General features: G+C 53.9%; 3 protein-coding genes across 3 annotated transcripts; 1 reads left to right on the top strand and 2 right to left on the bottom strand.

Annotated features, from left to right (window-relative positions):
- Positions 1-833: 833 nt before the first annotated feature.
- On the bottom strand, positions 834-3,425 carry BDY24DRAFT_87160 (zinc-binding alcohol dehydrogenase family protein). Its single transcript, XM_076645205.1, has 12 exons — positions 3,286-3,425; positions 3,079-3,168; positions 2,948-2,972; positions 2,725-2,837; positions 2,601-2,634; positions 2,328-2,470; positions 2,139-2,223; positions 1,904-2,013; positions 1,720-1,800; positions 1,513-1,634; positions 1,373-1,427; positions 834-1,269 (listed from the first exon to the last, which is right to left on the bottom strand). Exons 1-12 carry the CDS (start codon positions 3,340-3,342, stop codon positions 1,069-1,071), a joined length of 1,116 nt encoding a protein of 371 aa, XP_076495828.1. The 5' UTR covers positions 3,343-3,425; the 3' UTR covers positions 834-1,068.
- A 2,760-nt stretch (positions 3,426-6,185) lies between these two features.
- Positions 6,186-7,893, top strand: DIM1 (putative dimethyladenosine transferase). The gene is made up of 8 exons (XM_076640883.1): positions 6,186-6,411; positions 6,543-6,562; positions 6,637-6,649; positions 6,720-6,868; positions 6,945-7,038; positions 7,138-7,533; positions 7,617-7,720; positions 7,811-7,893. Exons 1-8 carry the CDS (start codon positions 6,265-6,267, stop codon positions 7,851-7,853), a joined length of 966 nt encoding a protein of 321 aa, XP_076495827.1. The 5' UTR covers positions 6,186-6,264; the 3' UTR covers positions 7,854-7,893.
- Positions 7,894-8,103: 210 nt separating this feature from the next.
- Positions 8,104-13,110, bottom strand: BDY24DRAFT_416039 (uncharacterized protein; the record flags this gene model as incomplete). Its single annotated transcript, XM_076643537.1, has 25 exons — positions 8,104-8,275; positions 8,364-8,445; positions 8,515-8,536; positions 8,620-8,666; positions 8,759-8,834; positions 8,900-8,908; positions 8,998-9,163; positions 9,290-9,348; positions 9,454-9,498; positions 9,648-9,746; positions 9,828-9,890; positions 9,975-10,061; positions 10,146-10,190; positions 10,266-10,327; positions 10,404-10,548; positions 10,651-10,892; positions 10,988-11,090; positions 11,177-11,391; positions 11,474-11,594; positions 11,682-11,823; positions 11,887-11,942; positions 12,032-12,079; positions 12,176-12,429; positions 12,495-12,812; positions 12,978-13,110. The coding sequence occupies 25 exons, from the start codon at positions 13,108-13,110 to the stop codon at positions 8,104-8,106; spliced, it is 2,811 nt and encodes a 936-aa protein (XP_076495826.1).
- Between the last annotated feature and the right edge of the window lie 98 nt (positions 13,111-13,208).

The following is a 13,208-nucleotide window of genomic DNA, read 5'->3' as shown; positions in this document are numbered from 1 at the left end:
CTTCGTCGAAGCCTGCCAGGAAGCAGTTGGCGACGTTGAGGGCGAGGACGGTCAACGCGAGACGAAGGGCGAAACGATGAGATCGTTGTTGAGCTTCCGTTTCAAAGGGAGGGATGAGAGCAGGAGGAGGCGGGTTGGAAGGGATCCAGAGGGGATGGGAGGATAAAAAGGGAAGTGAGGGAGAGGAGAGAAGAGCTGGAGGGTTGCCTGTGGAGCTGGAAGAGGAGGGAGAGGACATGGACATGGCCGTTGGAGGGAGGGATCAAAGTCGTCGAGCTCACCTCGAACCTCGAACGACGACGTCGCTCGTTTTCCAGCCTTTTTCGACCGCTCTCTTTGCTGAACGATCTCGGAGGATGCTGATCTTCCTCATCGAGGGACTGAATCTCAGGCAGAAGGACAAAACTCGAGGTAATTCGTTCGAGAAAGGCGAGAAATTCTACTTTCTCTTGCCCCGTCGTCACCTCATTTGCTTCCTGCTCCGACGACTTTTTCGGCTCGTGCTCTTCTGGATGGTTCGCCATCGATTCTCTCTAGCTTCTAGTAGAGGTCCTGTTGCGGGAAAATGCAGGATCAGCTTGATGTCGAGAGGAACGAAACGATTCATATCTCCCGCGTTCGAACTCGCGTCCCAACCATCCTCGCTGATCGTTCAGGCTGGAGCTGAAGCGATAAGGAGATCACGATGCTCTCTCACAGACTGCAAGTTGACTTTGAAAGAAAACTTTCTTTCGAAAGGAAGAGGAAGGAACGAGAACCCGGCTTGCTTCGACGCGTCGCATCTCCTCCCTTTCCCCTCATCCATCCTTTTCATTTCTTCTTCTTTCCGTCTCTTTGAATTGTCAAAGGTAAATTCATGATAGATCGTTAGGAAATCAAAGAAACCAAAATACGCTACTCGTCAATTCGAAGAAGGGATGATCCGAGGGAGAACCCTCGGGGTTGGACTCCTCCCTCGATCAATCACTGCTGGCCCTGCTGGATCTGAACGATGGTTCGAACTCCCGAGGGGTGGTGCTGCTGTTGGATCCCCCGAAGCCAAAGCGGAGAAAGAAAGAACGAAGAGGGTCAGCGAGGAGAAGGAAGGAAAAGAAGAGAGAAGAGGGAGAAACGACGACTGACCCTGATCTGCTCCATCGCCTCGAGAACTCCCTCGAGACCTTGTCGTCCTTGGACCTTGGTAGGGAGAACCTTGTAGTTCCCCTCCTGGATCCACTTCTCGAAGTCCTTGAGGAAGTTCTTGACGTTGGAGTGCTCGTTGCTGGTGGGCTGGGGGTTCGAAGGGAAAAGAAAGGGAAGAAGGAAGTCAGACGAGGTCGAAGTAGAGCTAGGTGGGAGGGAAGGGAAGGGAAGGGAGGAAGGATGGACGTACCTTGAAGTCCCTTCCGTGCCAGGTGGCTTCAGTTCCCCAAAGAGTGGTAGGGAGTCTGAGAGAGAGGAGAAGAAGAAGAAGGACGAGGGAGATCAACGACGGAAGAGCGGAAAACGAAGACGCGTCGAGTCAAAACTCACCTCATGACGAGCTTGACCTCAACTCTCTCCTGTCCGATCTCCTTCTGGTCTCGAGCGACGAGGGTGACGATCGTTCCTCCGTCCTTTCCGAGAGACTTGTAGGCGGCGGTGAGCGAGTTGTTCTGGAGAGGGTGAGGAGAAGGGAACAAGTCAGCGAAGGAATCGAGTGAAGAAGGGAAGAGTCAGAGAAGAAGAGAGGAGACGAACCTGAGCGACGGCATCGATGGCGAAAGTCAACGAGTTCTGAGTAGCATCTCGAATCTGTCGCTCGATGTTGTTGCTCTTGAACTGAAGAGGGGAAGAGGGGAGAGGGAAGAGAGGAAGGGGGTCGAGTTCAGCTTCGGCCGGGTCGTCTTCTCGTTCGAACAGAAAGAAGAACGATAAAACTCACGTCGAAGCACTGATCAGCACCGTACTCCTTGCAGAGGTCGAAGTGATTCTGGCTGGTGATGGTGAGAACTCGGTAGCCGAGTCGGTGAGCGAGCTGAATGGCGGAGAGACCTGCGAAAAGAGACGAAGGAAGGCGAGGAGAGGGGAGGAAAGAAAGGCGAGGGGAGGAACGAGAGTCAGTCTTTCGTTTCGAGAAGAGGATATGGAAGAGAGAAGAAGGGAACGTCGAAACTCACCGACGAGAGTGCTTCCTCCGACAATGAGGATGGGTTGGTGCTTTTGATCTTGAGCGGGCCAGTTTCCGAAGTTCTCAGACAAGGCCTGCGAGGAAGGGGAAGAAAAAAAGAGAAGAGGGAGTCAGCGCGGTTGAGGAGAACGAAGAGAGAAAGGGAACTCGAAAGGCGAGAGAAAAAAGAAAGACCGACCTGGTAGGCGGTGAGGGTGCAGAAGGGAAGAGCGGCAGCCTTCTCGAACGACTGGTTCTCAGGGATTCGAAGGAGCATGTCCGAGTGAACGACGGCGTAGGTAGCGAAGGATCCGTTGTTCTCGTACTGCTTTCGGATCTTGTCTAGAAGAGGGAGAGAAGAGAGGCGGGAGGGAGGGAGGGAAGGGAAAGGGAAAGGGAGAAGAGGGAAGCAGGTCAGCGCGACGCGTCGAGATCGAAGGGAGGAGGAAGGAAGGAAACAAAGAGGACCAACCGTTCTTGATGGTTCCCTCGAGTCCTCCGTAGACCTGAAAGCATCAAAGAAGATCGTTTCAGTTTCTTCCTGCCATGCTTCAACGAAAGAGGAAGAGGAAGAGGAGAGGAGAGGAGAGACTCACGACTCCGAAGACTCGATCTCCCTCCTTGTACTTTCCGCTCTTGTCCTTCACGACGACTCCAGCGAGATCGAAGCCGGGAGACGAGTTCTTGTCTTGCACTCGAAGGCAGGCGACTGAGAGAAGGGAGGGGGAAGAGGGAGGAAGAAGACGAGGGAAAGGAGTCAGCGTTCGACCTCGAAGAACAGGGTGAAAAAGAAGAAGAAGAGAGGAAAGGAAGGCCCACCGTCCGCTGGACCGAGAGAGACGTACTTAACGAAAGAGGAAGAGCGACGAGTGGGTCAGTTCGATGTAGAGATCGAAGGGAAGAAGGAAGGAGGGAACACGACGACGACGAGGAAAGAAGCTCGGACTCACTCGGATCTCGACGAGGGCCTCCCACTGCTGAAGCTCAGGAATGTTGGTCTCTTGAACCTTGAGGACTTCGTTGAGGTTGGATCCATCGTCCTAGAGGTCGAGCAGAGGGTTAGACGGAACGAAGTGAGCTTCGACAGTTTCGACGACGACGAAGAGGAGAAGAGAGGAAGGGAGAAGAGAGGAAGCGAGAACGAGGAAGAGGCTCACGATGTTCTTTCCGTCGGTGGTGGTGATGAGAGTCTGCATCTTTTGAGGGATCGACATTTTGGAGAAGAAGAAGTTGAGTAGGTTTTGAATGGTGTGGTGGTGTGGATGAGAGGTTTGGGAGGAGAGAAGGAGGGAAGGGAGGGATGTTGGGATGATGGGTGTTGGGAGGAAGAAGAGAAGAGAAGCTTTTATAGGTCAGATGGAGAGAGGTTGCGCAGTCGCATCACGCTGTATATGTTTCCTTGTCAGGAGGAAGAAGGGGAGAAGGGAAGATCAGGTGGTCCCTGCTGAGAAGAAAAACGAGGGAGAGGAGGAGGGGACTGGAAGGTCGGACGACGCGAAGGAGGAAAGAGAGAGAGAGAGAGCGAGGGAGTCAGTTTTTTTCACTCCTTCTTCGAGGAAGAGGAAGAGATCGTCTCACCTGTATGCCGAAAGATCCGAATCTTCGACGCAGGGACAGGAGAGGAGAGAGAATGAAGAGGCGAGGAGGATCGTCGGAGGAGGAGGAGGAGGTCGAGTTTGAACCGTTTGGATCGGGAAGAGTTTCGAGCGAATAGAAATCAAGATGCGACGCGTTCTTTTTTTCGCACGTTCCTCAGAAACAGAGAACTCGAAGAGGATCCTGGAGGACTTGGAGAGGGAGATGTACATCTGGAGGGAGGTCGGTCGGAGGGAAGAGGGAGGAGAGGGAAGGAGGTTGAGCTCGAAGGCCGAAGGAGGGAGGTCGTTTGTTTCCAGGGGCGATGAATCTTTCTATGGCGGTATCCAAGCTGTATAGTCCGAAGGCGGAAGAGATATAGGAAGGTGGGGTTGTCGTCGAGATGAACTTTTTTTCCAGTCGAGATGGCCGTTGAAAGTCAAACGAGAGACGAGGTCGAAAAGGGAGAAGGGATTCGTGAGCTCACGATTTGGAAGCTCCCCTTCAACACCCATCCCACCCCCCTTCTACCTCGCTTTACACCTTTCTACCCGAGTCTAACTTGGAACTCGACATGCTGATAGTGTGATCTCGAGGGTTGAAGCGATGTCGTTCGAACCCTGGTGGACGAGGAGCGTCGAAAGAGAGCTCCTCCCTCCCTCCCATCCTTCCCTCCCTCCCTCCCTCCCTCAATCTCATCCTCGTCCTCTCTCCGTCGTCAACCCTCGCATTTGAACCCATCAAACCAACACAATCTGTTTCATAGGTCACCTCTCAGACCTTCAACTCCCGCTTGCTCTCGACTTCGCCTCAAGATCGTCTTCGGTTTGACGAGCTCGAGCTCAATCTCTTCTCCCTCCCCTCTCTCCCTCCTCACCTCCTCCCGTCTTCAACTCCCTTCGAACTCGATCTTCATCAAAGAGGACCCTCTCTATAACGTAGTCTGTCTCTGGTTGCCCTCGCCTTCACCTGGATCTCAAGATCGGAAGCTCTTTCTGACTGTCCTCCTCTTTCCGCCCTTGATTCAGGCACGGATTGGACTCAAAACCTTTCCCTTCCTTCCCTCCTTCAAGCCCGGAGATTGCTTGCAACTGCTCTGCTTTGGACTTCGGACTCTCGACTTTTCCTCCTCAGGCTCGCTCGACTTCTTAGCAGCGCTTCGAACGAGGTCGGTCTACCGTTTGTAAGTTGAACGACGTGCTCCCTTCACCTTTCCTTTTCGATCTGAACCCCTCCCTTTTCCTTCCGCGCGTGGATGAGGTCCTAATAGAAAACTCAGCAACCAAGTCTGCGCCATCTTCTCTTCTCTCTCCTCTCTTTCAGCCTCTGCCTACTACTCACTTTCTCCTTTTCTGCTCCCTTCTGCTCGTCGACCACCTCCTCAGCCTCCTCCTCCCGCCCTTCCGACAAGGCCCTCACTCTCGTTCACCCTCTCTTCCTTCCTAGGGCTCGACTTCAGCTCGCGCTTGCCCTCCAGCTTCCCTTCAATCACCCCTCAGTTTCAGCTTCCCTCTCTTCACTCGCCTCCTCACCTTCTTCCTCCCCTCCTCCCTCCTCTCTTCTCCCCTCAAACCCCACGATGGCACCGAGCTGCGTCAAGGAATTACTAGGGGACCTCCATCGACAGTGTTCGCTTCCAGCTTCTCGAGCGGATCGGAAAAGGAGGCTTCGGTGAAATCATCCTTGCTCGAGACGTTGAGGAGAAGAAGCTCGTCGGGCAGTTCTGTTGTCATCGTTTCTCCCTCTCCTTCTCGTCTGATCCTTCAATCATGCTCAGCTGACCCTCGTTCTGCCCTCTTCTTCTTTCGTCGCCTTCACCTTCTCCAGCCGTCAAATACCTCGGCACCCAAGGTCTCGACGCTCAAGACGGTCCTCCCTTAATCGCATCGAACGCCTTCTTCATCAACGAGTCTCCTTCCACCCCAACATCTTTACCCTCCAACAGGTCATCAGAACCAGCTCCGACCTCGACCTCGTCCTCGACTACATCCCAGAAGGAGACCTGTTCGATCTCATCGTAGAGGGACGAACGATTGGCGGCTTGGGTTGAGGGGACGACGGGAGGACGGGACGAAAGTCAGAATTTTGATCTCCTTGACCAAGAAGTAGAAACCCCAGCACTGAAGGAAGAAGAAGATACAAGGTGATTCCTGCCTTAGACCGAAGAAGATGGATGAGCGAGAGGAGGAGGAGAGGGGAGAGACGTCCCGAGACGCGTCGAAGTCAGTCGCCAGGCCTCGCTCGCCCTTGTCGTCCTCAGCTTCAAAGCAGATTTTCTTTCGAGCACAAACTCCTCAGGATACGTGCAAACGCTCATAGGACTTGAGTGTTCTTGACTCCACATGAAAACCTGTCCCAGAGGTCACTAACCGGCCTGCGTATCAATTTTCAATCGACGCTCGCTGTCCGAGCTCGCACCTCTCCCCTTCCTTCCCTCCAACTCCCTTCTCCTTTCCGACAGCTCTTCCCGGACTTCCCCCCCCCCCCCCCTCAACCTTCCACACTTTGTTTACCCTCCCTCCTCTTCCTCCTCAGCCTTCAAACCTCTTTATATCCTTGGAATGGGACGAGCTACGACTCAACGATTCGGACATGCTCAGTCGGCGGCGGCTGGGCCTTCGAAACCTTCCGCTGCTTCAAAGGAAGCCGGTCAGGGAGGAAACAACCCTCTCTTCAACACTGAGAAGTTCGGACAGCATATCTTGAAGGTTAGCAACCGTCTAGGTTTTGGTCTAGGGGAGATCGAGGCGGGGGGGAAGAGGAGAGGAGGGGGAGGGAAGGAGGAGAGGAAGAGCTGAAGCTGACCTTGGACTCTCGTTTCGTTTTGGATCCTCTTTAGAACCCAGCTGTTGCTCAAAGGTTCGTTCTCTACCTCTCCTAAAGAGCTTCTCGAGCTCTCCTACTGACCTTTTCTGATCCCTCCCGGCTCTTAGCATTGTCGACAAGGTAAGCTTCCTCCCCCGACTCGAACGAACCAAACTTCGAGCTGACCTCCTCCGTTCCCTCCTTCCTTCAGGCCAACCTCAAACCTACCGACGTCGTGCTCGAAGTCGGACCCGGAACCGGAAACTTGACCGTCCGAATCCTCGAGAAGGCCAAGAAGTGTGTAGCGGTAGAGATGGATCCTCGAATGGCGGCCGAGTTGAAGAAGAGGGTGTTGGGAAAGTGAGCTCGACCGTTTTCTTCCTTCCTCCCTTTCTGTGAGCTCGGGAGCTGATCAGGACTCTTTGATGTATATCAGGCCTGAGCAGAGGAAGCTGGAGATCATGGTTGGAGATTTCGTCAAAGCCGAGCTTCCCTACTTTGATGTTTGTATCTCGAATACTCCTTACCAGGTGAGCTTCGTTCCTGCCTTCCTTCCCTCCTTTCCCTCTTTCTCCTTTTCTCCTGGCCCTCCTAAACTCACCCACTTTCCTTCTTCTCACCACCCTTAGATTTCCTCTCCCCTAGTCTTCAAACTCCTCTCCACCCGTCCCCTCCCTCGAACCTGCGTCCTCATGTTCCAACGAGAGTTCGCCCTCCGACTCTGCGCTCCTCCCGGCTCCCCCATGTGGTGCCGTCTCTCCGCCAACGTTCAGCTCTTCTCCATCGTGGAACACATCCTCAAGGTCGGGAAATCCAACTTCCGTCCTGCGCCCAACGTCGAGTCGTCGGTCGTGCGGATCACGCCCAAGAACCCTCCTCCTCCCGTCAGGTTCGAGGAGTTCGACGGACTGGGGAGGGTGGTGTTCTCGAGGAGGAACAAGACGATCAGGGCTAGTTTCGGAGCGAGGGGTGTTAGTGAGATGCTGGAGGGGAACTGGAAGACCTGGTTGGCGGAGAGGGAGGAGGTGAGTGGACGAGCTTCGAGCTCCTTTGAACAAGAGAATGAGACGCGAAGCTGATCTTGCTTTCTTCGTTCCTCCGTTCACAGATGATGCCGGCAGGAGAGTTCTCAGCCGTGCTGGAAGGGATCTTGGTGGATACTGGATTTGCCGAGCAGCGAGCTGCCAAGATGGATATCGACGATCTCCTGAAGTGAGTCTCTCTTCGCGTCTCTCTCGTTCTTCCGTTCCCTCTTTCCGCGTTGGACTGACCTTCTTCTCCCTCCCTCTACTTCCTCTTCAGACTCCTCTCAGCGTTCAACTCCAAGGGAATCCACTTCTGCTAGATCTTCGCTCGGTTTATCTCATGACAGGCTTGTTTTACGATTTAACCTCTCGACGCAGCTCTCGCCTCCTTTTCGTTGAATCCTTCCCTCAGTCGACCGCCTTCAGCCTCGTAGTCGTAAAGAAAGCGTCGTCAAAAGCGAAATCATAATCGAAGAAACCATAGAAAGTCGTTAGAAAGCCCAAACATCAACCCACCAGCCACTACTCTCCCTCGAAAAGCAAGACTCTTCTCCTCGCGTCGTCGAACCCTCACACCTCCGACCTCCCTTTCGTGTCCGTGTCCATCTGCACACTCTCGTACTCGGTCTTGGGGCTCGGATCCAACCAGTCCCTCAGCAGCATCTCGGCGATTTCCCTGGGAGTCTTGAGCTCGGGAGGAGGAGGAGGCCTCGATTCGGGAGGAGGGATGACGGTCTCGTAACTTTGAACGAAACGAAAAAAAGCAAGAGAGGTCAGCTTCGTCGTCGATGAGGGAGGAAGAGAAGAGAAAAAAACTGGGTGCTGCTTACGCGTCTTGGTACTCCATCGCGGGGACGTACGGAGTTCCTCGAGCTTTGTCGAGTTGTTTCGAAGCGAGCCAGGCGTTGAACACTGAGCGGGAGGGAGGATGATGAGCACGAGGAAAGAGGATGGTGAGAATGAGAGGGAAGAGAAGCTCACTCGTATTGTTGTAGGCGAGAACCTGGGAGAAAAAGAGCAGAACAGGAGAGATGAGAGACGCGTCAATAAGTCGAGAGCTCGAACGAGAGAGACGACGCGACTCACGTCCTCTTTCCAAGGTTTCCCAGCCGTGGAGTTCTCGTCTCTGAACTCTGAAAACGAAAAAAGAAGATGAAGAAGAAGGGGAGGGAGATCAGCGTAAGCCGAAAGAAAAAAAAAACAGAGGAGAGAGGAAGCGACGAACCTGAACTGAGCTGCTCGCAGTATCGAACGTTCTCGGGAGAGATGAAGTCCAGAGCGACCTTGATGCAGTCGGCGAGCTGAAAACGAGAAAGAGGGCCAGTAAGAGATGATGGAGACGAAGTGGGAAGTCGGGAGAGCTCACGTTGCAGACCTGGAGGCGAGAGCGAAAACGAGGGAGAGATCAGCACCGACGGAGTCCTCGACGTCGAGGAGAAATGCGAGAGTGACGGAGCAACATACCTGATGGGCGCATCCTGCAGGTATGAACACAGCGTGACTGACGTACTGGTAGATCCTGAACGACCTGACTCCGTAATTCTTGAAGAGCTCGGCCTTCAATTCAGCATCGAGGTAGAAGCGTTGGGAGTGGATGGGATCGACTTCGAATTCGAGCTCCTGCGAGAACCTGTGGAGCGTGAAATCAAGTAAGAGCAGTCAGCGGTTACTATCGTTGATTGTATGAGGTAAGGAGAACGAGGAAGCGAGGAAAGGGGGCGAAGGAGAGGGAGGGAAGAAGGACGCGTCGACGCACTTGTTTTTGAGGAACGAACGGATCTTGTCCGAGTCCTGAGATCGATAGATATCCCAAGCCTGAGAATTTTTTAATTGAAGAAAAAAAGAAATGGAAGTCAGCAACGGAACGCAGGGAAGAAAGGAGGATGAAAGAGAGGGTCGAGCGAGAGAGAATCAACTCACGGCGCATCCAGCACGACCGTCTGAACTCTTCTCAGCGTAGACCATCTGTAAAGCAAGCAGAAATCAAGACGACAGGTTCAGCTGAGCTTCGAGAATCCGTCTGGATCTCTCTTCGAGGAAGGAGAAGGACTCGAGCGGTCGTCTCCTCGCCCCGACGCGTCTGGGAAACAAACGTTTGAACGAGCTAGACTCACGATGTTGACAGCATCCGCCAGATCCATATGGAGTCTCGTACTTCCATTCCCTCCAGGGCCCTCGTTCCCGGCGTAAGCTGCGTAGATCTTGGGTCCGATCTGAGGAGAGAAGAAAGAGACGAGACGCGGTCAGCCTAATGAGTTCAACGGAGGTAAGTAGATCTCAGGACGAGTACTCACGTCGGCAGGGTTGAGATCCGGATGCAACGAGTAAGCGGAGACGTTTTGGACTCCGTCGCGTCGCTGTGAAGTAGATCGAGGCGAAGGAACGTGTCCGGCGTCAGTTTCTCGAGCGAACGAAGAAGAGGAAGTAGAGAGTCGACTCACCGTGATCGAAGCTAGAGGAAGAGCACTCATGAGTTCGGCGTAGTGACGTGGAAACTTGTTCTTGAAAGCGTTCGTGGGAGGCCAGTCCTGAGCGAGGAAGAAGGGAAGAGAGAAAGTCAGCTCGTGTTCGACGTCTATTTGGATGAAGCAGGAGGTCGAAGGGTATCGAACCTTGAGCTTGAGGATACGGCTCCTATTCTTCGGGTTGTCTCCAAACTGATGGACGAGGGGGAGGTGTCAGAAGAAAGTCTTCGAAGACGAAGAAACCAAACGCGTCGAAATTGAGCTCACCCCGTCAAAGAACTTCCGGATCGTGACGTTGAGAACCTTTCCGGTCTGAGCGTCGATCGCCTCTGATATCGACGAAGAACGACAAGGAGTCAGCCCTCATTCCTTCCATCTTCTCGAGCAGCAAAGACAGGTACTCACGACACTTCTCGTCTCCACAAGCTTCGATCCAGTAAGCCTTCGACCATCTCGTCAAATCGAGGTCCGCCGCTGCTCTTTTCATCAGCAGCACGTCTCCAACAGTCCAGATCGACTCGAACAGCGTGGAGGCGACCTTTTCCGCGCCCTGGAGAACAAAAAACGAGCGAGAAAGAACGACGGTGTCAGCCCGATTCGGTCTCCAAGGGAAAAAGAGAGAGACGCAAACGAGAACTCAGGGACGACTCACGATGACGAAGAACTTGTGTGACGGAACTTTCGATGGATCGACCGGATCGATAGAAGGTCCAAAGGCAGAGGTGCAGTAGACCGACTTCTTCTGGGAGTTGAATTCGAGGATTTGCGAGAGCACAATCCTCTGGTAGATCCGGCGGTCTTCGACGAGGAGTCGGAGTTCAGGTTCGTCGAGGTAGAGTCGGATGGCTTGAGCGGTTTCGGAGGAAACGTTGGTGGAGAGGGTTGCTTTCGAGACTGAGGAAAGAGTGGGGTTGAGTTGGAGGGTGGTCAGCCTATCGCGTCGGGAAGGAAGGAGAGCGACGAAGGGGAGGAAGGAGGGGACGACTAACCACAAAGCTCTGCCATGGAAAGGAGGTGATCGCGAAGTTCCTGCTCTGAGAATCGAGAGACGGCTGCAAGATTTCCGATGGTGTGGGTTGTTCCCTTTCCACACTTGGGAGGAACGGGTAAGGCGACGAGAAGGAAAGGTCAGCTCGAGCAAGCAGCGTTTCTTCGACGAGAACGAACGAACGACTTACTCTGAGAAGTCGAGCGAGAACACCGGTTTCAGTCGACTTGATTGCTGAGGATTCCTCGAGTCGAGCCTTCTTCTTCGGAGGACGATCCCCGTTCGACGACGACGATGAGGAGAGCGGGTTGGCGGGAGGGAAGAGTTGGAAGCATTCGAGGCAGAAGTCACGGCCGCAGGTCAGGCATGGGTAGCTTCCTCCGAAGATCTGGAGAGCGCAGAAGTCTGAAACGTGCGAGATAATGGGAGAAGGAGAAGGATCAGCCTCCGATTCGAGACGCGTCGTCGGACGAAACCTCTCACTCACCGCACGTCGACTTCAGCTCAGGATCGAGAACCCTTTGCTGCGTCCCTCCCGGGAGTCCAGAGTTGGTCCAGACCTTGAGCTCTCGAAGGATGCGAGGAATGAGAGCATTGGCAACCGAGAGCTGAAGTACCGAGTTCGAAAGAGAACGAAGTCGACGCGTCAGTCTCCCTCCCGCTCAACCTCCCTTTTCTCGGATCTCGGGACTCACCTTGACTCTCTGCATGTCCTTCAAGCCATCCTTCCCGTTAGGATCGATGTTGAAGTCGACGAGAGGGATGGTTACGGGACCAAGGTCGTCGGAGGGAGGGAAGAAGGGCTTGCCGAAGATCTCTGCGGTCGCAGGGCTGATTCTGGAGAGGGAGAGGACATCAGCTCAAGCTGAAAGAGAGGTTTGAAAGATGAATTGAACTGACTGGAAGGTTCTCCAGCTTCGGAATCTACACGAGTCTCCCGTGATATGGGCGATGCACTGAAGGGGGAAAGGAAGAGAAGGAGATTGCGCTTTCGTCAACGCCAGTTTGCACGCGTCGAGAAAGAAAAAGGAGGGAGGGGACGAACCTGGGTGCATTTGGGGAACCTAGCGTATCGATTTCTCTTGCACGTTCCCTGAAAGGACCCAAACCAACCCAGTCGAGAGGTCAGCGATTCGAAGCACAAACGAAACGAACCCTCGACGTGTCGAAACGAAAGTACAAGACTGACCATCTGAGTCTCCGTGATCTTTCCAAGCAAGCTCTCTGCGATCTGCTCATCCGTCCATATCTTCCCTGGACTCTTCGCAACCACTTGCTTCCCATCAGAGACCTCTCGTTTCTTGGGAGCCGCTTCCTTCCCACCAGACCCGATTTCGATCGTTCGATCCTTCGGAGGACCTCGAGGTTTGCGTTCGGGTACGACCTCCAGGATATCGTAGACCTCGTTCTCGCTGTTCTCGTCCTCGTCGCCGACGTCCGTTTCTGTAGAGGAAGAGAGAAGGTCAGTCTGAGGTTCGAGGAAGGGACAGAACAGACACCAAGCTCACCAGGAACCGACTCTCGCACCGACGACGTCCTCGACCTCTTGACCTGCTTGGGGGACTCGATCCTGAGCTTACTCGAGCTAGCGATCTTGTCCGGTCTCTCCTTGTGCAGCAAGAACTCATTCTCGCTCGGCTCCGTGTAATCGACTCGTTTCCTAGACCTCCCAGCCTCGGAGAGAGCGAAGGTGGAGGAGGAGGTTGAGGCGGAGGAGGGGAGAAGAGCAGGAGCGTGGGGGTTGGAGTGGGAGTGGGAGGTGGAGTTTGAAGAGGGTGGTAGGGTAACGACGGAGGAAGTTTTGGCGGAGCGTTTTCGAGGTAGAGCTGAGATCCAAAGAACAAAGAGATCACAGTCAGCGTGCCTCGTTCGAGCTCGAGCTCTCTCTCTCTCTCGTCTGAGGTCGCTCCCTCCTCCTCCCTTCCCAACCCACTCTCTCCTCATCTTGCAACCCCAACAGCTCAGAAGAAACGATCTGAATCTTGACTCACGTTTAGGGAATCCTACTCTCTGTTCTTTCTCTCCATGATCGGCTTTGGAGAGGGCGAGCAGCAAGAGAGCGAGCTTGCTGTCCTCGTGCTCATCTCCCAGGATCGGATTCAACAGAGAAGGAATGCTGTCCATCAAAGGCAGGAGTGTATCGGGATATAGATCGACGTTGAAACTGACAGAGAGAAGAGTCAGCTGAACGAACGAGTAAGAACAAAGGAACGAATCGACCG

The sequence above is a fragment of the Mrakia frigida genome (genome assembly GCF_051309035.1).
Source record: "Mrakia frigida strain ATCC 22029 unplaced genomic scaffold BDY24scaffold_19, whole genome shotgun sequence".
NCBI classification, from domain to species: Eukaryota; Fungi; Basidiomycota; class Tremellomycetes; order Cystofilobasidiales; family Mrakiaceae; genus Mrakia; species Mrakia frigida.
The sequence above is the reverse complement of the archived record's forward strand: the minus strand, read 5'-3'. Positions and strand labels throughout refer to the sequence as shown.